Source organism: Haemaphysalis longicornis, unplaced genomic scaffold (genome assembly GCF_048455015.1).
Source record: "Haemaphysalis longicornis isolate Haplotype H1 unplaced genomic scaffold, Haemaphysalis longicornis Haplotype H1 scaffold_3, whole genome shotgun sequence".
Lineage (NCBI taxonomy): Eukaryota > Metazoa > Arthropoda > Arachnida > Ixodida > Ixodidae > Haemaphysalis > Haemaphysalis longicornis.
In genome coordinates this window covers 199,030,117-199,057,685 of record NW_027526335.1, presented here as the reverse complement: position 1 = coordinate 199,057,685, position 27,569 = coordinate 199,030,117, and the positions used below count along the sequence as shown (strand labels likewise).

The 27,569-nt window shown below is 47.1% G+C and overlaps 1 protein-coding gene across 1 annotated transcript in view; it reads left to right on the top strand.

Annotated features, from left to right (window-relative positions):
• Positions 1-27,569, top strand: part of LOC144175924 (luciferin 4-monooxygenase-like) — a 104,157-nt gene that overhangs the window by 8,597 nt on the left and 67,991 nt on the right. Inside the window, exons 2-4 of the mRNA XM_077704993.1 lie at positions 13,290-13,497; positions 21,632-21,738; positions 22,513-22,715. Coding sequence (XP_077561119.1) covers positions 13,290-13,497; positions 21,632-21,738; positions 22,513-22,715 — 518 coding nt within the window. The remainder of the gene's footprint in view (positions 1-13,289; positions 13,498-21,631; positions 21,739-22,512; positions 22,716-27,569) is intronic.

Below are 27,569 nucleotides of genomic sequence, written 5' to 3'. Positions count from 1 at the left end.
TCGGGATCGTCTGTGGAAGTTACACTTCGGCACGGCATATCTTTGTACGGACGAATGTCGATCGTCGCCATCGTCTCAAAAGCTTACTTCAGTTTACTGATATCGCACGCTGCTTCGAAGATATTGTCACGGTGTCATCTTAAGCAGTAACATTGGAGAAGCACAGGCTCTCTAACTACAGTGGCGATGTGGTCAATACTGCTAACGTTAGCGCGAGAGACAAATAAAAGAGAAAGCGAAGACTTTCATTGCGGTTCTTTTCCCCAGCTGTTTTGCATTTTGTCTGCCGGTGTATACAGCGGAACTTAGTCATTAAACGTGCGTTGTAGTTTTATGCCATGCGAAGCAATCCCGTCAAGAAGGAACGGAATAAAAGACGAAGGCAAAAAATGACACCATCTTCCCATACGAGAACCCTGAGTAGTATGCAAAGCAGCCATGGGGTATATTCAAGTGCACATTAGTTTTCAGTTCGTCGTTTCCGTTAGGTTGATGTACGTAGCTACCGTCATATTTACAGTTTGATTTTCATGGTAACTACTACAATTTTCACTTACCGGGACTACGAAGTGGGAAGTTGCGTTGAGCCCATGGCTGTTTTGCTTACTACTCAGGGTTCCCCTATGAAAAGATGGTGTAATTTTATTAGATGCGACGGGGCTATGTCCCTCCCTTGTCGTTGTTGCGCCGTCCTCCCTTGTTGCACCGTCCTCCGTTGCGCCCTCCCTTGTCGTTGTTGCGCTCCCTGCATATGCTCGGCTTGCTGAGCGCCTGGTGGTGTCTTACCCTTAAATGGCTGCTGGAGCGACAGTGTTACCGGTGTCTTCCTTGGCCGGCCGGAGATGAGCCGAGCATGTGGAGTGGTGGTGTGGACGGCGCCACAAGGGAGGGACATAGCCCCGACCATGAGATGATGATGAGACAGTGTTGCCGGTGTCTTCCTGGGCCAGCACGAGACGAGCACGCTTCCTCTTAAAGAGCTCCTGGAGCGGCAGTGTTGCCGGTATCTTCCTGGGCCGGTGGATAGACGGACGATGGACGACAGACCTGAGAACAAGAGATGCTTTGCATCTAAAACAACAGATCAGACGGCACCAGCAAGATGCGACAAGGTCAGTTCATTCGTCGCCACAAAGGGCTCGAGACGGTGGCACGAGCTGCCACGGCCGCCGGGCACTCTCCAGCCCCCTAGGACACTGGCAGGCGTACAGAAGGAGTCCCGTGAAGAAAATCCAGGGAGAAGAGAGTCGGAGTGTGGAGCGTGACCGGGATGAACGGGGGTCATGACTCTGCCCCAAGAGGTCTTTCACGGCTGCAACCTCCAGGACGCCTTCCCCGTAAGCGAGTCGAGTGGCCAAACGTCGGTAGGAGACTGTGATGCCCTAAGAGGGCTGCGTTTGCCACGACTGTGCAACCAGAGCTCGGTGCGCGCTCTACCAAACGGGTTCTACACGCGACTTGGAACTTTGAACACTGAGACGTCACGACTTCACCTCCGGGATGGGAGTTAGGGCATCTTTGTTTGAGAAGCGAAAACATATTGTGGACATTTCATTACCTCACTTTCATTCTTCCCTAGTGTTAGGACGGTGCAGTTTGCAGTTCCCTTGAACTAATGACCTTTCCCTCCAAGCCTTAGCTACGCTTACCTGTTGTTAGTCTTGCATGCGTGTATCCATGTATGTTTGTGTATTTATTTGGGTTTTGGTGTTGTATAGAAACAGTGTCGTTAAAAGAGTTTCATCTTGAATTGATGATGATTAAGAACCTGGCAATCATTGTCGCCTGCGACAGGAAGAGGGTAGTTCTTTTGGTACACCACAAAAGAAATTCATAATGAACACGGCAGAGTTACAAAATTTGGGGGACACTTAGGCTTAAGCGGCGATGAACTTAGAGGGTCGATATTTGAGGAGAAAGAGCTCTGGCGCGGGGAACCAGCTGCTGTTCTCGAGGCGGCCGAAGAATCTAGCCGAGGCACAAGAGAGATGGCCGTAAAAACGAAGGCGTGTAACCAGCAAGTGCGAGCGTACCTGTAAATTGAAAAGGAAACCTAGAAACTGCGTCTGCGTCTCGCGGTGCTACGAGGCGTCGCAAATGGAAGCACCTCAATGAGAGGACAATATAGCAACCAAAGGTCGCACCCAACGTTTCTCACTATCGAACTTCAGCGGAGGACATCTGACCCCTTTGTAAGAGTCTCGAATGTCGATGAATCAAGCGAGAATAGCGTAAACATGGGACATCCGGTGGTCCTTCAATCCGAGGACGATCAAGAAACGTCATTTTACGCGCATGTGGCAGCATCGCACTTGGCTGCTTGCGGGTTTGATCTGCCCAAAATTAACGCTATCCGTAAATCACGCCTGCATGACCTATTCTCTTACAAGCACCGTTCGGTATTGAAAAAGACGCGACTGCAGACAGAGATGTCGAACAACACCGGACACACTTCAAAGAGACCAGGTAGTGTCGAGAATAAAGCACAGTCCTTGTGGTCTAAAAAGGCGTTACTCTAGACAAAAAGGCGAAACTCAATTTTCAAGGGGAGCTACAGGAAGTCAAATAAAACTCAATTACAACACTGCGGTTGCTTCAAAAATCCTAAAAACCACTAAAAAATATTTCACAGCATGGATACTGGCCACAGTCTGTCAGAGAGTTTGCATGCCCACTGAACCATGGGAGGTAAGGAACAAGCCTGCTCACTATTTTTCTGGACGCTTCTACGCGAGAGGCATTGAGTGGTACCGCAGCCACTGCCGAAAAATGAACGAACTATCTGTCAGAGTGCCTTTTTCGTTAATTTCTGGTCCGTAATTTCACATGAACGCTATAAGTAAATATAGTTGCTGTCGTAGAATATTATGTGGTATGATAAGTTTTCTTCGAACTTGTGTTTTGAGGTATGGTGTCTTTTACGCGCAATTATGTGGAATAAACATTGCGGGACTTAGTTTGAAAGAGTGTGTTGGGCGTGATGGACAGGTGAAGTGTGCAGAGACTTTTTTATGCTGGAAATTGCTTCAGTGGGGACGTGTGATGCGAAGAAATTACGACTAGGAAGAACAGCATGAAATAAGACGATGGCAACAACGACAACAGATCAGACGACACGTGCAACAAGCGCTAAGCTCACTCACCCGGGTGAAGTTCATTCACCCGAGCTATGGCGCAAAATGCTCGAGACCGTAGCATGAGCTGCTATAGTCGTCGGCAAATCTGGGGCCGCAAGCGATAGCGGCCGTCGTTCAGAAGGAATCTCGTGAAGAAGAATACCGAGGGAGAAGAGAGCTGGAGTGTGGAGCTTGGAGTGTGGAGTGTGGAGCGCGGCTGTCGGGAGACCGGAACCGGGCTGTGCCCGAAGAGGTCGTCCACGACTGTCACGTCCAGAAGGTCTTCTCAACAAGCAAGTTGGTGATCGGACATTGGTAGGAGAAAGCGACGGCCCAAGAGAGCTGCGTTTGCCACGAGTGTGGAACGGGAGATTAGAGCACGTTCTACCACCACGGCCTCGGCACGCCATCTGCGCCTTTGAATACCGAAACACTACGACTGAGCCTCTGGGACGTGAGGTAGGGCCACGCAGTTCCCGCAGCGAACACATATTGTGGGCTTTTCATTACCTCACTGAGTCTTAAGCGTGATCGGACTGTGACGCTTTCAAGTTACTTTGATCTAATGACCTTGTTCTCCGGGGCTTAGCTACGCTAATATGTTGTTAGCCTTGCATCTATGTATGCGTGCTGTAATGTGTATTTATTTGGCTACCTGGTATTATATAAAACATGTCTTCTTTACAGTACTTCTTCTTTTTTGGATATTGTGAACAGCCAGACAATTACCAACACACCACATTTCTGGTAGAGTGTGCGGCTTCTGAACCCCGTATGAGTGGAGGACACATCACTGTTGGATGCGAATCCCAACGAAAGGAGCTGATTCCTGTTCTCTCATGCCGCCGTCATCGAACCCAAGGTGTTTCAACCGAATTCGCACTGCTCCGCATAAAAACGAGGGCCACGTTTACACACGTCAAAAACTGGACCACTATGCAAACCGACATCACCACCCCAGGTCAGTTCATGATCCACCAGGCGCGCACGCCGCCAAACTTTTACTGTGATGTTTTTGAGGACGGTGAAAATTGTCTTGACCTGAATGACCCCGTCCTGAAGTTTAACGGTTGGGTTGGAGAGGGAAAACTACGCAACGTGTAGTTCGCGCTCTACCACCACCCGAAGACGTGGTTTGAGAACCACGTGATGGAGTTCTCCAACTGGGATGAATTTCGCCGTACGTTTCAATCGACCTATACAATCGGCGACAAGAGGAACAGACGGAAGCGGGGCTACACGCCAGAAACCAGCATGCCGATCAGAGCATGGCAATGTGCAGCAAGGACATGGCCAGCCTTTTCCGACACTATGAGCTCAGTATGGCTGAAGAGTACAAGCTGCGTCACATCTTGAGAGGTGTGAAAGGTGGTCTTTGCCGGCCTTCTCCGCAATCCAACGGACGCTACCACTGAATTTATTGCACAAACAATGAATATGGAGAGGACACTGCAACAGCACTCCAGACAGTATTACCGCAATTCAGAATGTGCTTCAAAGTGGATGCGCTGTGGGCTGCCTTGGCCACCAGCACAGGCGCTCTGAGCACAGATGCTCAGAACTGCCCTTATCCCGACTGCCTAGGGCTTCGCCGACGCATTCCTCTCTTGCCCAAGTTCGAGGAGGTAAGGCAAACTACTGGTGAAGGAGCGGAACTGGATCTGTAGCCGCCTTCTTACAAATGAATCACATACGCTCAAGCTCTGCAACAAGCCACCACGTGCGCTGCTCCCTGGGTCTCCCATCCCGTGTCTACCACACATTCTACGCAGGGAAGTGGCAACGTTGGTCCCCGCCAGCCTGGAATCCAAGAACCCCACTTACCTACAAAGGCACAGTTCGCAAGACGGATGTATTGTGCGCTCCGGGCCGCACGCCACTGTGTTATGACTGAGGAAAAGCTTGCCATCTCTGCGGGGTGTGCCCGTACCACCCTGCCGGCCTTCACGGCTTTCATCTGTATGGTCCTTGACACAGAAACGGTGAGCGTCCCACCGAAATTAAGGGCCGTATTCTCAGCCCGTCCTCCACTCCATTTACTCCCTCCACTCGGCTGAGGGGAGGATTCCGCAGTGCTTATGCATGGGGAAATCTATTTCAAGGACCTCCTCTAGTGGAGGTCCGAGTTGAGGAAAGATTTAGAATACCAGACTGAACTCATGTGTTTCCAGCCATGAAGAAGCCAGGCCACCGTCGGCGTTTCATTACGTGTCTCCAAGCCCTCATCACCTATCTAGCCCACCTAAGCGGCTCTCACCCAGTCTGCGTCGGGAAATTTAATATCAGAGACGTCTGGACGTGGGGCCGCTGAAAGGGCTTCCAGTGAAAATCCTTCATCCTCCTCGCGACTACGTGCGGTCGAACAGACACCGTCAGCCAGTTACAAAAACGCAGCCACCTCTGACCTGGCTGGGGCGATCGACTACTGGCACATTGCTGCGGTTATAGATACTTGGCTGGGCTACTCTGTAATTTGCAGCAAATTGGCGGAGAATCTCACGTATGTAATCACGCAGTGGAGAGGACCTCATGTTTGCACGGTGGGGGGTTGTCTGTTTGCTCCGATAGGCTGCTGCACGGTTACGGTCGATATCCGGGGCTTCACCTACGTCGGCGAATCGCAGTACTTCCAGGATATTCAAGAGATGTTGTAGAGGCCATGGACCCCCTGCGAGGAAACGAATCTTTTACCCATTTGTAGTCACCCACAGTGACGTTTTCAACAAGACGCGCTAACGTAGAGAATGATTCTGCAGAAATATAAGTCCGTGCCAGCCATGTGTTTCACGAAGAAGTTTAGTATATTGCAACGAAGGGCCTCGTGGTTTTTGTAAGGAAAGATTTGTCTGAAAACTGTGAGCGTCAAGTCAAGGGGACCACGAATTTGCTGTTAGGAAGAAAAATCGGCCCAGCAAAATGCCTTCAACGGCTTCGTGGTGGTTGCGCAAACGTCCTTCTGCCGAAGTTATGGAACGAGACTCAATACCTTGCAACAAGAACCGCCATTCGTTCCCTGAATGAGTTCTATCACTTGGCAGGACTGTGAACCGTGGGTACAGAAGAGCGCGAAGCATCGGATCCCATGGACGTTTTGGAGTTTGCGCACACGTGTCCATACCTGCCACCTAACCAGAAACAGAAGCTAACAAACCTCGTGGTGAACTTCCGCGATTGTTCTTCCAAGTCACCAAAGGTACGACAAACACCCGTCGCAACCAATCGAATCATTGTGGATGAGATCACTAAGCCCGTTTCACCAGGATTCATATCGCGTGTCCTACAGGGAATGTGGAGCCGTCTGGGACAAAGAGAAGTCTTCAGGACGACGTAATTCAACCGTCGACAAGTCAGCAGGAATATCCGGTGGTGCTGATAGAAAAGTAGGACCCGACCTTACGCGTCTGTATGGATTACAGAATAATAAACAGCGTAACAAAACAGACGTGTACACTCTTCTGCGCATAGACGATGCGCTGGACCGGCTGCGAAACGAAGGTAGTTCTTGTCATTAGACCTCAAAAGTGTATACTGGCAGATTGAGGTAGACGTGCGAGACCAGGAGAAAATGGCGTTTGTCACTCCTGATTGACTGTATACGTTTAAGTGCAGCCATTCGGGCTTTGCTCAGAACTGGCCTAATTTCATCGAATGATAGATAACTTCTAAGCCAGGGTAAAATGGCAGTCATGTCTGGTCCACTTCGACGATGTAGTTGTATTCTCGGCATTCTGCTATGAACACCTACATCGAATGTGGCTGGTCGCTGAGGCGATCCGTTCTGCTGTTTCATCTATAAATCAGGAAAAGTGTCGCTTTCCGCAGTAGCAGCTGCGTTTTCCTGACCACTTAATCAGCGCAGAATGAACGTGCACTGTCTCTGAGCAGACGGCAGTTGTCGCAGGCGCCCCGAGACCAGGCAGCAAAAAAGCTGCGACTCTCTGCCTATTATAGGTGCTTTGTAAATACTTTTTCGGACATTGCGAAACCCTCTACGCGCATCACAAAAGAAAATGAATTATTCGTGTGGCAAGAACAAGAAGTCGCGTTCAATGACCTAACAGCTCCGGCTCATTTTGACGAACATGCGGATACAGATTTCCACACAGATGGCAGTAATGTCTGTCTCGCCATGGCCCTCGTGCAGTACGCAATTCGCACACCCTTAAACACAGAGGCCAATTACTCCACTATAGAGAAAGAGTGCCTTGCCGTATTCTAGGCAACCAGCAAGTTGCCGCCGTAGCTCTACGGCAGGCTGTTTAGGCTCGTCAGCGATCACCAATCGTTGTACTGGCTGGCAAAGTAAAAAAAACTCATCTGGGCGCCTTTCTAGTTTTAGCCTACGGCTGCAGGGGTAGGACATGATGGTCGAATTAAAGACCAGTCGTTGTCACAACAATGCCGTTTGCTTATCCCGAGCGCCCATCGACTCATCATGCCAAGAAATGTAAGCCGATCTACCCTTTCTTCGAGCCGTCACAACTCCGAAACTGTGCAACTGCTACAAGCTAGCCAGGAGCTGCTACTCATTATCCAGCATCTGGAAGGGCATGAAGTTATTATCGCATGAAGTTAGCAACATCGCGTCATTCACCCTCCGGAACAGCGTGCTTTACAAACGTAATTTTAGAAACCCAAGGAGCGCATTTATACTGGTTGTGCCGGCGCAATGCGAGCGGAAATCTTGTGTTCCTGTCACGACGAAGCATCGGCGGGGCATCTTGGTTTAAGCCGCACAGTTCCAGGATTCTTTCAAAGTACTACTGGCCACAAGTTTTGGAAATGGTGCAGCAATACGTCAACAGCTGCCTTAGGTGACAAATAAGGAAGACTCTGCCATCGAAGTCGGCAGAGCATCTTCAGCTAATAAAACCACCAACATCGCCATTGCAGGAAGTCGGAATGGACATTATTGACCCATTTCCAGTCTTGGGCAGTAACTAGTTACTAGTAACGCGTTACCGGTAACTAGTTACTTTTTTCAGTAACTTGTAACTGTAACTACTTACTTTTAAGCTAGAGGAACTGGTAACTGTAACACTGTTACTTTTTTGTGGAGTAACTGTAACGATAAATATCGTTACAGTTACTTTATTTCTATAAAAAATTATCCAACAGCAACACTCATTAACGACCGTTGTACAGGTTGTGCGTTTCACCTTTTCGGCCTTTCCTCCGCAGAACCTTAGTCTACTTCATCTATGCCAGCTCACTCCCTTTGCATGCGTGAAAAAGATCTGTACTAGAAATGTTTAGGCGTGGACGTGTGCGTGGTGTTCCACGCGGTACACTAATGGCTCGAAGTTTCTAAGCTGCAGTATTTTCCTCAGCAGCGCAACATCGCTCTCACCCATACCCTGCGACACGCGCCTAAGCGCACGTGGATGCATGTTGACGCGCCAGAACCTATAGTACGATGCGCGGCTGCACCATTTTCGCCACATCTGGAGTGCAGTGAACAGGAAAACAAAGACGAACAGGAATACAAAGGCGAACAGGAAAACAAACACCCACAAACGCCGCACAACGCACTGAAACCTCTGGACTTTCGCGGAAGCCTGGAAAACTCCGGTCAGGGCGTCTCTTTCTCATTAGCGACGTGCAGCCCCGTTTGCAGGGTCATAAAACGCCGTGGGGAGTCTCTCGGCAGCCTCGCTCTCGTCCAGCCCTAAGCGCACTCTAGAGTGTTCGATTCACAAGTCGCAGTCGCTTGCGACCATTGTGCGAGACCCCTGGCAGTATTTGGGATCACGCGTTTGGGATCCCTGGTCTAGAGGCTTCATAGAGCTGTCAAGAGTGCTCGAACGAGGTCGAGGAAGTAATAAATTTCATGCCCCTCCACACATACGACGGCCCCAACAATGGTGGCCCCCGGCTACCCTCACACCAGCCAGCATCTTGGCCGGCAGACGTCTGACCACACTGCCACTGCACGAAGAAATGTTCTTGGACAAGCGGCGTTTGTCAGTGGGCCCTCGGAGTCGGTCTCCCGCCCCAACCCCCAGCCACCCCCATCCCCGGAATGAGACAAGATATTTCCAAAGGGCATAGAAACTGAAACGAACGCTTTACTGTTTTCCCCCTCCCTCTCCTTCCCCCTGCCCTCACAAAGGCGGATTTTGCCGTATCGACCGGAAAGCACTGCTTTCACAATCCCAGCCTTCCACAGCAATCACGTCGCCGATCCCATGAACCCCTCCCTTCGTTTACTTTGAGGCGTAGGCCGAACGAAGCTCGCTCAAGTATTCCTTGCACCCCACCTTCAGGAGCAGATGTAGCTACTGTTTTTGTTTTGGCCACAGCCCTCTAAACGAAGTCGCGAGGCTTTCCAAGAACATTTCTTCGTGCAGTGGCAGTGCGGTCAGACGTCTGCCGGCCAAGATGCTGGCTGGTGTGAGGGTAGCCGGGGGCCACCATTGTTGGGGCCGTCGTATGTGTGGAGGGGCATGAAATTTATTACTTCCTCGACCTCGTTCGAGCACTCTTGACAGCTCTATGAAGCCTCTAGACCAGGGGTCCCAAACGCGTAATCCCAAATACGGCCAGGGGTCTCGCACAATGGTCGCAAGCGACTGCGACTTGTGAATCGAACACTCTAGAGTGCGCTTAGGGCTGGACGAGAGCGAGGCTGCCGAGAGACTCCCCACGACGTTTTATGACCCTGCAAACGGGGCTGCACGTCGCTAATGAGAAAGAGACGCCCTGACCGGAGTTTTCCAGGCTTCCGCGAAAGTCCAGAGGTTTCAGTGCGTTGTGCGGCGTTTGTGGGTGTTTGTTTTCCTGTTCGCCTTTGTATTCCTGTTCGCCTTTGTTTTCCTGTTCACTGCACTCCAGATGTGGCGAAAATGGTGCAGCCGCGCATCGTACTATAGATTCTGGCGCGTCAACATGCATCCACGTGCGCTTAGGCGCGTGTCGCAGGGTATGGGTGAGAGCGATGTTGCGCTGCTGAGGAAAATACTGCAGCTTAGAAACTTCGAGCCATTAGTGGACCGCGTGGAACACCACGCACACGTCCACGCCTAAACATTTCTAGTACAGATCTTTTTCACGCATGCAAAGGGTGTGAGCTGGCATAGATGAAGTAGACTAAGGTTCTGCGGAGGAAAGGCCGAAAAGGTGAAACGCACAACCTGTACAACGGTCGTTAATGAGTGTTGCTGTTGGATAATTTTTTTATAGAAATAAAGTAACTGTAACGATATTTATCGTTACAGTTACTTCACAAAAAAGTAACAGTGTTACAGTTACAAGTTCCTCTAGCTTAAAAGTAAGTAGTTACAGTTACAAGTTACTGAAAAAAGTAACTAGTTACCGGTAACGCGTTATTAGTAACTAGTTACTGCCCAAGACTGGCTCAAATTGGTCCCCGTCTCCGACCACAAGTACGAAATAAAAAGTTAACGAAGCGCTTTTTTTAGTATCTTTCAAACACACCTCGACAACCGAAGTTTTCCCACGTCCGTTTCCCCTTTCCTCCAGGGGCCTTCCGTCGATCCGCCACCTTTTTCCCATTCTCTCACTACGCGGGGCGGTCAAGCGACGGCATTGTAGGCGAAAATAAATTAAGTTGACATTGAAAGATTGTTTCGGCCGTGTTGTCCTCCACCTCTGTGTAGTATAAGTTCGGCCTCCCTGATTCCAACTTTGAAAAACAACTAATTCTATGCTACAATAATGTTTGCAAATAAATTTCTTGCAGTGAGAGTGCAGCATCAAAAAAAAGTTCCTTATGATGGATAACAAAACTTCAGTAATAAACAAAAGGCGTACACAACGATTGTTGGTTTTGGCATGAGAGTGCATCACTTTAGGTTCCCCTCGTGTAGGCTTTGCTAGGTGTAATTTTGACTACCTGCATGTCTTCGTGCGTTCTTATTAAGTAAGCCAAATCTTTTTATCTATTTCTTAGTTTTATACAGTAACGGAAAAGTAACGACGTTACTTTTTTGCAGTAACTGTAACTGTAACTAGTTACTGTTGGGAAATCGTAACTGTAACTATAACAGAGTTACTTTTTTGTGTTAGGTAACTGTAACTGTAACACTGTTACTTTTTTTCGGTAACGTGCCCATGACTGCCCATTTCCGACGTAAACAAAGGGGAATAGATAAATAGTGATAGCGAAAGACAACCTTATACAGCCTGTAGGACAGGCAACTACGGCTGAGGTTGCGGAGTTTTATATGAACAGCGCGTGTGTGGGCACAGTCCCCCAGAGATCGCGATAGCAGACCCAGGAACAGCCTTTACAGCGAATTTCGTGCAGACCGTCTTGATGTTAACTCAGAACACCCGTACGCGAACGACCGCATACCACCCTTAGACCAACGGCTTGACCAAGAAATTGAGCACAACGAGCGGGGACATGATTTCTCGTATGTTGACATAAAACGAAAAAAATGGGAAGACCTTGTACTGTATATAACATTTGGTTACCATACCAGGGTTAACGAATCTACAATGTTGACTCCCTTACAATTGGTTTACGGTCGTATGGTCCCCACTACCCTAGATTCTATGCTGTCTGTGCACGAGGACGACAACAACGGTGACGCGACAACTTTGTACAAAAGGTAGATGAAGCTTACAGCTAGCACGATACCAGATCGAAACTAAACAGCGCTTCAACGCCAGCCGTCACTATAACCAAATACATACTCTGTTCTACCACCCCGGCGACGCGGGGTGGGTGTGGATGACAGTACGCCAGCGTGGACGATCCGAAATGCTGCTTCGCCGTTACTTCGGGCCCTATAATGTGGTCGTCCGCGTTAGAGACGTCAACCATGAAGTCACATAAGATAGTAGGGCGTACTCCTCACGGCAAAAGACCACTTCCGAGGTCGTGCACGTCGCACGAATGAAGCCGTATTACGAGAGACTGTTTCCTCCTATGACGTACCCAGGCTTACGCATAGTATGAAAGCTGATCTTTCCACCGATAACTTTACGCGCTTTGGCGGTGACGCGCGACATCACCGTCGTCTTCGAATATGACGTGATCCTCGTCCCGTAACACACCATGTCATCGGGACAATGCTCGCGGAAGAGGGGTAGTGTCTTTGTGTCATCTTAAGCAGGAGAATTGTCGCAGAAGCACAGGCGATATAGTCAATCGTGCTAACGTTAGAGCGGCAGAGGTCTAAAAGAAGAGAAGGACGAAGGCCCTTACGCCGGTGCTTTTGCACCAGCTGTGTCGCAAATTTGACTCCCCCTGCACTCTATGAACGCCGTTTTGAAAAGCGCCAGATAGTTTCACCAACACGCTACAGTGTGAATAACGCTGAAAACCAACGTGCTTCTTCTACATGCAAAAACGCGACGCGCGCGTCCATTGCGAGCATTTACCGGCAGGGTGGGCAAGCAGCGCGCTAATCAGCACGCACCGCACCAGCTAAATATTGTTGCCGCTGGCTCGAGCACTTCCATTAAGAGAATCAGTTTACAAGTGTCAGAAAGGGAGTGAGAGTGCCGTGAAAGCTTGCGCTCGGGCTCCTTCGTCAGCTCCGCTTCATAGAGGGGTTACCAAAAACTGTAGCATCGCTAAGCTGTTTTAGTGGAACCCGTCCCCGCCGCATGCAAAAAACGCAAGCGGGCCGTACATTTTTGGTGAAAATCTTCGATTATTTTTGTGCGAAAGCCTTACCTGGTTGGAGCCCTCTATGTCGATTTCAAACGCTCGTTTGTCCTTCTCTAGAGTTGACGCACCGGAGTTGACGCACGCAAAAAGAACTATAGTAGCATGTGTGCCGGCTGCTAAAAACAGTGTGGAGTACCGCTGGACGAAGGCAATGGCTGCGCGTATCTTGCATCCCAACGGCCCTGACAAGTGCCTTTATGATGTTTTTTCTCTTAGCTTATCGGATCGTTGCATCCACAGCGCTTCCAGGCCCAACAAATACGGAAAGATCTAGAAATTATTGCCTTCGGAACCCCATTTAAGGCCCTTTTAAGATTATCAGTAGTTTCAGCCTCCAATGCAAGCTTTTATTGACAAAAGTTCTTGGTGGCATTTTCTGGCGCAAACTTTCGCAAAAAAATGCAGCCTGTAAAATGTAAGGTAAATGGAAGGCTGTGGAGAACGCCAAATAAGCCTGTTAATTGCGAACGCAACACAATTGGGACCACTGCTAATGTTAATATCTACGGTCGCCTGCAATCTCATTTCAGGTCGACGCGGATGTCGATTCCCAGTGCACATTCGGCGAGCTCTACGCCTCTTCCTGTCGCGTGGCTCATGGGCTCCTTGAGCTCGGTATTCAGCAAGGTGACAGCGTTGGCTTCCATTGTTCCAATGGCACTGAGCTCATGGTTGCACTGTGTGGAACGTTTTTTGCTGGTTGTACAGCGGTCCTTGCCAAGACTAACCTTACTGCAGGTAGGTGATTTTTATTTTCCTATCTTGATACAAATTCACTGAGCTGCAGTGTTTTCCAGAGCAAATCTTGAAAAAAACAGCAAATAAAAATGCAAAGTTTCGAGAAATTTCTGACATAGCTGGCACACACGGCAATTCGTCCTATAACATCTGACAACATAGATAACGCAACAGCTGTATAAAAGGGGGCGCACTGCAAAAGAAAGGTTTGTTATTGAATTTTATTTCTGTTGGCCGCAAGAAACAAACAGAAAATGACTACAACTGGGTGATGGTTTGTTAATACGGCTAGAGGTCTCATGGAGATGTCACTTGAAGTATTGCCATGTTGTTAGAATTCTAAAATATTCGTCTTGGAGTGTACTCTCCAAAATAAAAGCTATCTTTGTGTCCAAGAGATTTATGTTATTTAAAAAAACAGACGACTTGCACACAACCAATCAGCTGAATGCACTAATGAGTACTCTTTGTGAAAGTATGGTACATGAAGCAGCAGACAATACCTTACAAAAAACGGAAATCAACCTCAAACTTCCAAGTGACAAAAAAGCACTTATGTCGAAATGAGTAACAGAAACATACTATTGTAACCAAGTGACGTCGCATCGTGAAAACGAAGTTCGCTGTTTCCTATGCTATGGATTATTTATAAATGTTGGTTATCCAGCGAAAACGAGAAAACGCCTTATCTAAACGACATAAAAGTCCTTTGTATATTTGAGTCAACTTTTCCAATTAAATGTTTCCCAACGACTGAAAATTCTTGAGAAAAGTTTCTCACCTGGCAGAAAAATTTAAATTTTCTTCTTCGGCTTCATCCCCATTAAAACGAAAAATAAATACTGGCTTTTCTTGGATCTTTCGTGATATGGTGTACCTTTTCAGTCGTGTTAATAGCAGGAGGTGTGCAAAAGGAAACAGTGATCCTCTCAAAACCGGTGGAATTAACGATGCTAAAGAACAGTTCCACCACAAAATGAATTCATCAAAACACTTCGAATTCATGGTTTCACATAATGGTATTATATTTATTTATGTCTTTCAACTACTCGGGAATGTGCAAGAGACTAGCTTGAGTGTTGAAAATAAAACATTTTTCACTTGTGGAATCAAAACAAAGCAAATTCAAAAGTTTTAACAATCTACTCGAAACATACATACACAGAACTGGGCCAAAATACACAATATTATTCAATATGTAGCCACAAACAGCGCATCACACATCTGAAAAGTAGCGATAACCATCTCATGCCACGTCATAGAGCCTTATTGCATTCCTTAAATGCGGCCGCAGCGTGGCAACAAAGGGAGTGATTAGGAATTTATACAATATGACTTGGAAGGTGATTGCCATCCGTGGAGGTATTGGGCTTAAATACTGAATCGTAGAAAACCGTTCAAAATTTTCGAGTTTGGTATTTCCCTCCGCAGCCTCTATTATCACACATAAAACAATGTCTGTTCGCGTCTTGTATTATATAGCCACTGTCTTAAATAGGTATCCAAAACTGATCAGTTATGCATACCCGATTTCCCACATTACTCGGTATATTTGCATCTCAAGAAAGGGTTTGAAACGCAAGCTTGTTCTTGCACAACAAGAAGACATTTGGTCCTGATAGAATTATGAATGCTTCTCTTAATCAGATAGTGTGTTTTGACATGCCAGCACTTGACATTATTATTTTTATTTTCGTTTATCGGAACAGACTGTTTAGTTTGAAAACGGGCCAAAATTTTCCCGTGTATAAATCCCGCAAAAAGCAGTCACTGTTGAACTATCCTTCGAATTCGCTTACGTCTCAACCGTGTGAATACTCGAACATGTAAACTTTATTATATTTTGGAATCTCGTGCAAACGATAGCATTTTATGTGATGTGCGACGCGACTACCGTCGCATGTCTGGTAACGTTACCCAAGTTTTCGAATTTTCTCATGAGATTGCTCACGTCATTGACAATGAAAACCAAATTTTTGGGCGTGTCAAAGGCCGGCTCAAGACGTTCGACACAATTAACTACTGAAAACGTATTCATAAATTTCACGTTATAAAGATTAACTATACCTTAGAGTATTGAATTGCTAGCGTTTAGATAAACGATTGCAGTAGGCTTCGTTTATTTCCTCAAGCTTCTCTGCACTGAATGTGTCGTGCAAAGTTCCCCAGGTTTTCGTCCTCACGTCACTTTTGTTTTAATGTGCATAAATGATTCGCCTGATTACGTACCCGTAAAACTCCGCCTCTATGCAGCCTACTGTGTATGCTACAGCGGAATCAATACGAACGATGACCATATCTCACTGAATAATTCCTTTACACAAATTTGCAGGTTTTAGAAAAAATGGCAAATAAATGAAAACTTTACAAAAACAGCCGGTTCCTCTTTTCGCGCGCGAAGCTACAAAATTTTGCTTATTTATTCGTTTGTGTCTCTTCCCTACAACGGAATAATTATATGAGGGGCTGGGTGCCATCTTGACACCCATTTCGTAGCGGTTAAGGGACATCGAATACCCATGCAACAAGGAACTCAAAATTGGCTACCACTCAAAAAATAGGTTCAAGCAATTTACCATTAAGTACATTGCGCGTACATTCAGTGGCCACAAAATTGCCACCAAAAAACCGCCCAATCTGACCGTTACTCGATTATGGGGGCACCGTCTTGAAGACTTGTAAACCATAAGAAGCAAAAAGTCTTGAATCAGTTAAAAGGAAGCAATCCATTAAATAAATCTCCGTTTTGATTGGAACTACTCATCGTACTCAGATTTTGCGACGCTAGAATTAAACACTGTCCAATCGTGGTCATCGCGAATGTCCCAAATCTTTGCAGATTGTCATGAACATTCCGCCTTACTGATTAGAGCGCAACTATTTGTGCGTGATGATCTTAAATCTACTAGAAATAGCCGCAAACTTAACCTTGAGCCATCTAATACGTGCTAATGTACGTACAACATATTCACCTTAACAATTGGAAAATAATTGGAAAAAACAAGCTGAAGTTAGGACCCTGCTGTTAGAGGAATTTTGTGGAGAGTATAAATTGATTTTGTTATCTCACTTTATGTATAATTTTATTCAGCCTCTATTGCATATGATATTACCTGCCGTGACTGAGATTTCACAACAAATCTGTATACCTCTACCCCCCCGTAGCCCCCCCTCCTCGGTTTCATCTACGTTGGGAAAAACGGCGATACGCCAAGAATACACTTACACACTGCTTGCTTCGGCCCTCCCCAGGTTTCACGTTAGTGGGGATGACCTGGGTTCTTTCTTGGGGATTTAAACACGTCCACTTTTAATGTACGGAGGGAACCTGACGGTACCAGGCCTACCTCGAGTCGTTTAACGCTCAGCTTGATGGATGGTTCCAGAGAGGCGATTACTATTTAAACCAAAAAAGTGAGCGAGGGAAAGTGTATCCCAAGGATAGTTTGAACATTGTTTATTTTTGCAGTTCCTGGGAAAACCTATGGGCTGGCCGAGAAAGTAGCCTGGAAATCCCAACTTTATTCATGCTTTTTTTAAACATCTCGCCTAATGTTTCGCTGTTACTCTTTAAACAGCAGAACGTTTATTCGAAAAAACGGTATTTTAAATATACCAAAATTGTATTTATTTTTTGTGCGCACTGTAAGAGGTAAGGCATTTTTGTCACTCCTCGCAGATAATTTAACTGTCCGAACTAATTCGCAAACCGGTTCAATCTTGCGCAGCGGTTCGCGAACTGATTAAGGTTGTGAGTTAGTAGAGCAGGAATTCACCCGAAAGAAAACTAATTGGCCGGAACAGTACCCCAACCGTGCCCGAACCGGTATGTTTTAGTTTCACACAATGGAAAAAAGTATATAAACGTCCTCGGTGAACTTAAGACTTCCTACTTTCTTTGAAGGCAAATGCCTGGCGATACCTATTACATGGTATATGATGCGTACCTGATTTATTCGCCGTCCTTTCTTTGTTTTTTGGCCTAAATTACATCCACCGCCTACCTTTCCATTCCAACAAGCATACCCATCTTTCTTGGCTCTCGTTTCTTCGCCTTACGACTGGAATTGCTTGAGCAAGCTGACTACCCCACGCCACCGCTTTCATAAACCAGGCTTGTGCTCGCCTGGTGTTCACCTGTCATATGTTACGCTGCACGCACTGTCTACAACGCTCGTCAATTATTCAGTTTTTTTTTTTCAAAATTTGTTGAAGGGGACAAATTGCCCCTTAATTTTCGTCTTTGAAAACTACCGGAAACGAAGGAACGCCATCACGGTGTAGCGGTAAAAAGCGCTCAAGATGATTCGCCAAGAAAACAAAAAAGCGAGCATTGAGGTTCCAATGACATGTAGCACCAAAGAAGTTCAGTAACAACAGGCTTTCGTTTTTAGACCTTCTAAGCAGACTGGCTCTGGTTTCGGACTCATCGGTGCTCATGTCTCTCATCGTGAGGCAATCCTGCATGTCACTTGGCAGTCTGCTAAAACCGCCGCGCAGATGGAGCGGTTTCCAAAGGTGGCATCTGTGTAGGCTATGTTGGTACGGTGGTGGAATTTCCTCCTGAGATATTTACTTGTCGCATATCTTCTGTCGTGGTAGAGATCAGGGTCCATGTTCCTGGTAAGTGGAAGCATTTCGATCTTGGTGCGTTTCTTTGGGAGGTGATCGGTCATTGCCTCGAGGATATTTAACTCTGCGGGGATGCCGAATCTCCACAAAATGTACCTTCCCGTCTGGGTGCCGGTAAGAAGTTCCCTTTGTGCTCTGAGTAGGACGTCCGGTATCGCCTCGAAGGTTCCAGATGCGAGGAGGCGAGTGCCACACGATGGTGGTTTAAGAAAACAAGCATCGTGTCCGAACAACATAACAGCATCCATAGAGACGCCGCGTAAGTCAGAAGAGGCAAGAAATCACAGACAGATGGGTTTTATTACGGCTTACGCAATAAAATATTAGGGCTGGATGAATGTTGCCATCATTCGAAAAATATCACTGATAATTAAGAGGGACACTACAGGCTGAATGAAATTTTGTATAACTTAGACGGCCTATGTTTCGTCGCACTCTGAACTTTTCTTCGACGAGCAAGGAGTCGTTATGTACTGAGAAATAACTAAATAAAGCTGGCATTTCTCTCTCCCATTTTCTCTTTATTTTTAGCGAATTAGCCATCGCGCCACGATCTAGGACCGAGGCACCGGTGTGGTGTACAGTGTAAACGATTGGTACTAGGCACTCTCTCGCTAGCAACGGTAGGTTTTACGTCTTCGATTATGCATCTCTAGCTGAGGGGGCTGACGGACAAAGACCGAGGGGCCGCAAACATTTTTTTAAACTCCCGAGCTCCGGTGTGTCCGCCTACGCCCCACATCCAGACTCCATCAAGACGGCCGCGAGCGAAACCCCTTCATAAGACAAGTGCAGGTGGCACATTAGGAGAACGGGGCTCGTCTAGGTGAAGGCAAGGCGGGCCCCTTCATCTCACGTCGTCAGGCAATCCGTTGATCTCATATTCGCTTCTCTAAAATACGCAGCATGAAATCTGCACTCCAGCCAGCATAATCATACACTTGCTTTCCGGCACCCGTCGCGGGTAGTCGTGCTCCGCCGGGTTGAGACGTAAGCGTAGAGCTACGCGACGCGCGATTTACGGATTGATTATCAATAGCGGCTTACTCTGAACCGAACCGCACAGGTTCGGAATCAGTACGAGCACCACTTGCAGTGCACTTGCGATAGGGTTGAAACCAGGCGCTGGACGTTTTACCGATCGCAACATCCGTGCGCGAAGAACGGATTATGAGGCCAGGTGGGTCGTATAACCCCTGCAGTGCATTTTGTTCATTTTGCCGATTTCTGCAGGGGTTATTGCTTGTAAAACTCGGGCGTTCACCAAGGCAGGTTATCGACTTCGCTCACTGCGGACCAACGCTTTTCCAAAATGAATCTGAAGGGGTGATGACCGATTCGGAATGGCAAGGGAAGCAGCGTGACACGCAGTGCATAAACCTGTAGTCTGTTTTTTTCTCAATTCGGTGAACCCACGGAGAACTTTGAGTTATATAATTTTACGTGGTCAACCAATTAGGAACTGTTTATTAGAAAGAGCACATTTGCAGATATTTCTCGGATGATCTCTCGCTGTTCATAACTTTTCTGACTTCACAAGGCAGAGTACCTAAACGCGTACGAGGCGTTGTCGCTGTTTTCATGCGTCTGACGTTTTCTGCGCTATTATACAACTGCTCGTCATGGGAATGAAGTATTTAGATTCTTGGCCCCGTACCCTCTCGATAGAGACCAATTTATTTTTTGGCTTTTAGTGCCCCTTTTACAAGCGAAAGAAAGCTGGCCTCGACTTTCTTACGTGTTGGGAAAAGTCAGGAAATTTGTAATTCATGAACAGTGCACTACGTTCCTGACTGAAAAATGTAGCATACAATAAAGGTGAACTCTCCTTTATGGCAAACGGTGCAGACAATTTGGTACTGACTATTCATCTTGCAGAAAATTCGGAATATAGATATGCACTTCGTATTCATTTTGAATGCGAAAGAAATATTGTCTGATTGAACTCTACTGAGTGCATTTGGAGTGGCGCAACGCGGCTAAGGTTTCCACGCTTTCCTGCAGGGAAAGTACGGTGCACTGGCATGGACAGCCGCTTTTCGCATTTGTAGGGAGATTGCGGCCCCACCGCAGGAGGCGCTTCGGTGTACGTGGTGGTTTCGTATTTGCTGCTGCACCGAAATGCCTGCGGAAAGCAGTGGCGCACAGGATACTATAAAACATGTCGAGGCAATTGCAGGTTTAGACGTGGTATTTTAGCTGCAGAGGAACCGAAGGAGAAATACAGAAATACAGACAAATAGACAATTATTGTCCGTACTCCGCACTTGGCTCTCGCTATGGTGCAAGAAACTTAGCCATAGAAACGTAATTGCTTTGCTGGAATCAGCTGAGCATACACAACAAGCTCCTGGCTTTAAAAGGGTATCAGTGACAGTAAAAATACGGCCGTTGCCTGGATTGAGGTATGATGCGTCTGCAGAATGGTATGTCGAATGTTGTACCGCTAATTAGCGACACCTCCCGTTGACATTACCAAACTATTCTTCTTATGGTGTTCTCTACGCATGTACCAATCCTGAGCGCAGCTCACGACAAGATTTCCCACTGCTTTAGCTGCAGCTTATTAAAATATAGGAAGTAATACTGCGGAGACTACAAATATTTTTTCACGCACAACTTCGATAAATTATACAGTTGGCCACATCTTTAACTAGCGTTCCGGAGCGGCGACGTTCCAAGCGTCAGCGCGTTTGACGGACGTAAAGTTGCCAGCAGGCCCATTGTCTGCTAGGCTGTTCCTTCATAGGAGCCTCATAAAACTTAAAAATTGCAACTCGCGCACGCTAGTTAAAGATTTTAACGACTGTACCTCACTTTATACCATGTGATATGTATATGATGCCTTCACCCATGTAGTTGGATCTATTTGATGTCGGGGCACACGCAGAACCACGCCCTCTCATCTCTATCTTGTGCCCTTCCTGTGCCCTTCCTCTCATCTTTATCATGTGCCCTTTATCCTGTGCCCTTGGCTGTGCGGGAAACTGACTACCATCTTTGACATGGAGGCCCAGCATCTCCTAGTCTCCATGCCTTTGACAGCACGTTTGTCCTATGGTTTTCTCGGACGTCCAGCTCTTCCCACATCAGCTGGCTCAAAATAAAATGTTTAACAATCGCAAGTGACAGGCACCATACTCTGATGTTCCGCGCTGCGCTATCACTTTACGACTGCCAAAGCAGCTGCCACCTAGGGCTTCACGCTTCTCGTATCTTTTCTTATAGCAGTGGTCACTCCAGATTTCTTCTTGGTGGGCAAAAGCAGGTGTTGTAAATGACACTTCTAATGGTTTTAACCAAAAACGAATATTGGCGTGGATGTTCCCATTTGATTTCTATTTGCGTGTGGGCTATGGTAGACGCGGTGACTTTTGGTTTTTCTGTAATAACCTATGTTGTCCAAAAAAGAAACTTAGTTACTTTATACTGACTGAATTAGTGAATAAAATAATGACCAAGTGTAGTAATTATGCTGTGTTCAAATGCTTAATTTTCTCAGGGGAGGTCCACTACCACTTGAACAGTACAAGTCCTATCGTGGTAATCTGTGACTATGACAAATTAAAAAAAGTGAGAGAAGCCTGCCAAGGGGTGTCTTCTGTAAAGGTGAAGTACTTAGCTGGTACTATAATAAACATTTTAAGAGTACATGTGTTGTTTAGGCAGCAATTTATGACCGCCAGTTATGAGTCACTATTTTTTAGAGTTGTGAGGCGCTTGCAAAATGAACCCTGATCAGCCCGTTTTATTTCTTACAATTATTTGTTTCTACCCGAAGGCAAACCAATTGCACAGTAAACGTACTGCACATAGGTAATGCGTAGAAATGGATAGGATGTTTCACTGTTGTATCACAAATCAGTGCAGACTACAGCAGCTCTGTCGTCTTGGTCCGATGAAAGTGCTGGATCATTCAATATGGCGTATTTGCCCTGCATTGCAGTCACTTTTGAATACAGTGTTTCACCTTTGGATAAAAGGCTTTGCAACTGAAATCTTACGTTACCCTACATTTTGAAACAGAACGTACTTGTACCCTTTTGACAGGTGAGTGGGGTAGTGGCCAAAAAGTTGGTTTTTGCTGTTACAGGGCCTTTCGTTAGACAGTAAGGAGAATTAGAGGGACCCCCATTTTCAATTACCTTTAGAGCTAATTCCATAGTTTTAGGCGTTAGCTCTACCAGCGACAAGCATTATTTTCCGCGCGTAGTCCTGTTTGATCACGTGATCTGCCTTTCGCGTGTGCTAGCGAGATTCTTAGCATATGGCTAAAATTAACATGTGCTCACCTTGCAGGCACTTTCGTGACAGTGTCTCATTGTATTTATTTTGACGTTTCTGGAATATAAATGTATTAAACTGGAATTATATTACTTTCAGACTTTTGTAGCCTTGTACGGTGAAATCGATGGCGCCGTAAGCTTCCGCCAACTGTGTAGTACTGTTTCAACTCCATTGAAAATGCTGCCGAAAACCAGCCCTAATTCTGTGCTGGCTATAATCTACTCAAGCGGAACCACAGGACTACCAAAAGGCGTAGAACTTACGCACCGAAATCTCATTGCTCAGATGATTGCCATGAGGTAAGCCGTTTTTTAATTATGGACAGGCTACTCAAAACATAATAAATATGTATATATACATAAATATATATATAGTAAAAAATGGGCATAGCTTCTAACAAAACTGTTTCTTGATCGACGTTTCGATCGGATGCCGATCTTTCTCAAGACAACATTTCGTATTTCTGTGCACGTATTTATAAGCTCGTCGTCCAACGACGCCGAAAAAAGAGAGAGGGGGATTTGGGGAGAAAAGCAGCAACAAACGCACACTCCCGGCGAGGTGAGGTGAAGTTGCAAAAAGAGAGAGAGAGAGAGAAGAGAAAAAAAAGAGCAAACGAAAGAAAACGAAAGAAAACACAAAACCAAAACAAACCTAAACATGCAGAAAAGAGAGAGGAGCACACAACTCTTTCAAAATGCTGTTCTCCATCGTTCGTCAGCTTGAAGAAAGAGTGACAGGTAGCGCCCACTCCAGAGGGGGCCGCTCTGCTCAAGAAGCGAAAGTGCAACACAGTAACAGGGACGCTCTCACACCATCACTGGGGGGCACAGAATTCAAATGGTCACTGACATTACGGGAAGAGTTGACAGGATGCGGTCGCAGCCGCACACATGTTTCAGTGAAACCAACGCTACAAACAGATAGGTCGGCTCGTTAAGAGTGTAGGTACGATCTCCGCACTGTGGCTCAAAGCATGCACGATTCCGCTTACCGACAGGACGGGCGAGCGCCATTCATCATTCTTCGCTCTATTCTTCTGCCCTGTCCGGGCAGCCGACAGGGTCGTCCCCGACCATGAAACAGGGAAAAGGAGCTTAACTAATCCTCTAACCGCACGTGGGAGTCGCGCGGGTCCTTTGTTGGAGTAAATGGCGGCGGGCGACTCGATGTTATTTGTGGCATATGCCGCCTGTGCGGAAACCCCGGGAAGGGAATAAATAAAATAAGAATAGCTTGATTACTTGTTTAAACAGCACAGAGACTTACAATTTAGATAGGGGATTATTCTGCAGCCAGATTATCAACAGCATGTATAGACGACATAATGCCCGGGCTAACATTCATCCTGCTTTTACTGTATTGAATTTGTAAATAATGTAAGATTCACGTTGTTCGCGTTCTCTTGTAGTAGAAAATCCACTCTGTAAAAGTGTGACCCTGATGGAGTCGAACGGGTGGTTTTCCGAGATAATATGTCGTGATAATGGTAGATCCGGGAGTGGACGAACATGCGCGCTATGGTTGTTGAAGCGCATGCGGAATGCCGTGTCCGTATGGCGAATGTATTGGATGCCACAAACACCGCTCCAGAAGGTACACCACATTAGAAGAGTCGCAGTCGAGTGTCGCGTGAATTAGATGCTTGAAATGGGAGTTGGTGCTTTCTGCCACCGTGGTTCTCTGCATGTGTTTACATACGCGGCACCGTGCCTTTCCGTAGGGTCGACACCCACCCTTGGGTGCCCTCTCAGTTTTGGCGTGTACAAGGTAATATTTAATATTTTTGGAGCGCCTGTATACGACCCGAGGAGGGGTGGGGAACATTTTTGAAAGCCGTTCACTCTGTTGTAGCTTGTTGAAGTGCTTTTTTCAAGATTTTGTTCATGTTTGGGGAATTGCCCCCGAACGTCGAAACTAGGTTGCATCTCACCTTCTGGTTTAGTTCTTTTTCATGGTGCAGCAACTCTTGGCGATCAAGGTTGGCCGCTTTGCAAATAGCGTCGTTGACTATGGGTGGTGGGTATTGTTGCTTTGTAAGTACATTGCGCAAGTTTTCTGCGTTTGCCTCGAAGTCCTCAGTGCGGGAAAAAATTCTCCTAAATCGGTGGGCCTGCGAGTATAGGATACTCGTTTTGCAGTGGCGCGGATGACAACTGTCGAAGTGCAGATACTGCTGCCTATCGGTAGGTTTTTTGTACACGGTAGTAATCAGTTCTCCTTTATCTGTATTTATATGCACGTCAAGGAAATTGATTTCCGTGGTTGAATAGGTATAAGTGAATACGATGCTGGGATGGGCCTTGTTGAAACATTCGATGAAGTCGATTAAGTCTTCCTCGGTACCGGTCTAAATAAGGAATACATCGTCCAGAAAGCGTTTGTAAAAAAATGGCGTGGGTGATTCCCAGACGAAGCACCTTCACACGCACTTCGACCCGTCAAGCCCGGACTCCCCAGCGTTCATATCGCAGCCGGGTGCCCGAATCGACGACGTCGGGACTGCTGGACTTCGTGCCACGAGGGATGTCTCTCCTCGTCCTCCACGTGGGCACTAACGACATCGCGAGGACGAGCGCGGAGACCACAATTCAAAGGTACCGTACCCTCCTTCACCACATCAAGGCCGAAAGACCGGACATTTGAATTTTTGTGTCATTGGGGCTGCCCCTGGGCCCTAACAAGAGACTACGCCAGCCAAACTTGAGAAGAGTAGGGATCATCAGCCAGGAGGCGCACACATTTAACTGCCGGCTCGTAGATTTGTGCAACAAAATGCCCGGCGTTTTCTACCTCGATCACGGCATGCAGCACTTCTCCCCTCGGATGGTGTTGGCGGCCGATGGGTTGCAGCCGAACTTCACGGGAGTATCACTACTCTCCTGGAACTTGTACAACCTGCTGCTGCGAACCCGGAAACCCGAAATCGGAGATTCGAGAGACCACGCCCTCCCCCGTGCCACCAGCCAACCACCGCCGACGACCCCGAACGTCCCCTGCATGAACAGCCTTCACATTGACGATACGGCCTACCCCACATGCCCCAGTGGAACTAGCCCGCTGCAGTCAGTGATACCATCCTTCGCCCAGGTGGTAAGCTCGAACAGTCTCTCCGCCAGCAGTAGAGAACCGGCGCCCAGCCCGGTCGCTCGTCCGAACGTCCACCGAAGGCTTACAGCTGGGAGTGCGCGTACAACTGTGACCCCCCAGAAAGGTGACGCAGGGTCTGCGGACTCCACGTGGAAACCCAGCGGAACACCTTGCAGCGTTCTTTCTGGGGCTATCAACAAAAACCCCCAAAAGCCTCGTAAAGCACCGCAACCATCCAAACCCATCGACGGATCAAACAGCTCACCTGAACATCCTCAAGGCCCGGACCCAGGACTCTCAGCCACAAGCGCATCTCCGTCGGAAATCCTGCCGACGATCGAGCCCAAGCCAGGGAAATCATAACTGAACCCACGGACATCAACGAGCCCACAACCTTCTGACCCCCAGCCGAGCGCGAGAGACTGCGGGATTCTGGAATCCAGTCCAGAAAACGAGAAAAGCCCTGCCACCCCTGCCGTCAAAAGGTACGATCTCCGAAAACACTGTGGCCCTGCACGTCGCATTTGCACGAATTGACATCCTGGCCGCGCACATGTTCCGACATCCTCTCCCTCAGATGACACGCATGATCAGCTGCTGACGCCTAATTTTTTTAAGATAAGGAAAACAATTGACAAGCGGGTGCGCCATGACCTGCATGTGCGTCCACTCAAAACATATCTAAAGGCTGGGATCGCCCCCCGGGGCATTCTTTTATCATTAACACCATCGATGCATACGTTTAACAAACGTGAAACACAAAATTGGTACGAAACTCTTACATCCGCATCACTTCAGCTAACTAAAATCGAAGTGGATAATTGTGAGAATACACTCGCGTCTCTGAGGGCGGAGGAGCGTCGTGCTAGGAATAATATTGTGCTTTCTGCGCTGGTGGCCAGCGAACTAGAACTTTTCGAGAAAGAGAAGACAGATGAAATAATGAGAATCAAAATTAAAAAATTGTCAAGGGATAAAGTTCCATACTCAAACGAGTTTTCTCAAATCAATTCAGCTCCGCACCACACGCACATTGGAAATCCTAACATTACACCCCCAATCCGACCCTGCAAGTCGGAAGAAATGTCAAAAACTCAAAAGAACATGGATGAAAACATAATTAACCTCTCCGGGGTACAGCTCACTATTCATGAGCGGTCGTTAATCTCGCGCGGGCTGACATTTTGCCCAAGTACCGGCCGATACAATGAGTTTAGCTTGTTGAAAGATCTGGACAATTTTTCACGGAATTTACGCCTCGAAGAATATTTTTTCGATAAGTCGGACAATGAGCGCACTGCCCCAACCTCCGTCAATGTAGGGCGGCTGTGGACACCGAAATCATAGCGGGAAAAACACTTGGAATCGTACATTGAGGCCGTTCAAAGAGACGTCCTGCGGGCTTATAACGCTCGCAAACCAGGGGCCCAGAACCTTTCTAAAGAGGAGCGCGAGGCAGTTAAGGCACTGGGTGATCGAACAGACATTGTCATAAAACCGGCCGATAAAGGTGGATGTATTGTAATACTTAGTAAACTAGACTACATTCAAGAAGGCCACCGTCAGTTAAATAATGAATTTTTCTACCAAAAACTTGACGCCCATCCAATTGATGAACATCAGGAAATAATAACAACAACACTAAATAATCTTGTCAAAATTGGGGAAATAGAGCCACGCCTCTGTAAAGCACTTACAGCAGCATACGCAACGCCAGGATGGTTTTACATGCTGCCTAAAATTCATAAAGAAGGGAACCCTGGTAGACCAATAATTTCGGGAAGAGGCACTCTCACCGAACCAATATCAAGCTACATAGACTCCCTGATTAAGAAAATACCCGCTACCCATTCGCCATATCTTCGTGATACTAACCACTTCCTACGGGAAATCGACAACATAAAAATCCCTGATGGCGCCTTCCTTGTAACTCTAGATGTAACTACTCTGTACACTAATATGCCTCACAGAGATGGGATTGAAGCCCTGGTTAAATCCAATAGCATACATCGGGATCACGAGTCGCCAAGCCCACAACTCATTGAAACTTTGACCAAGCTAGT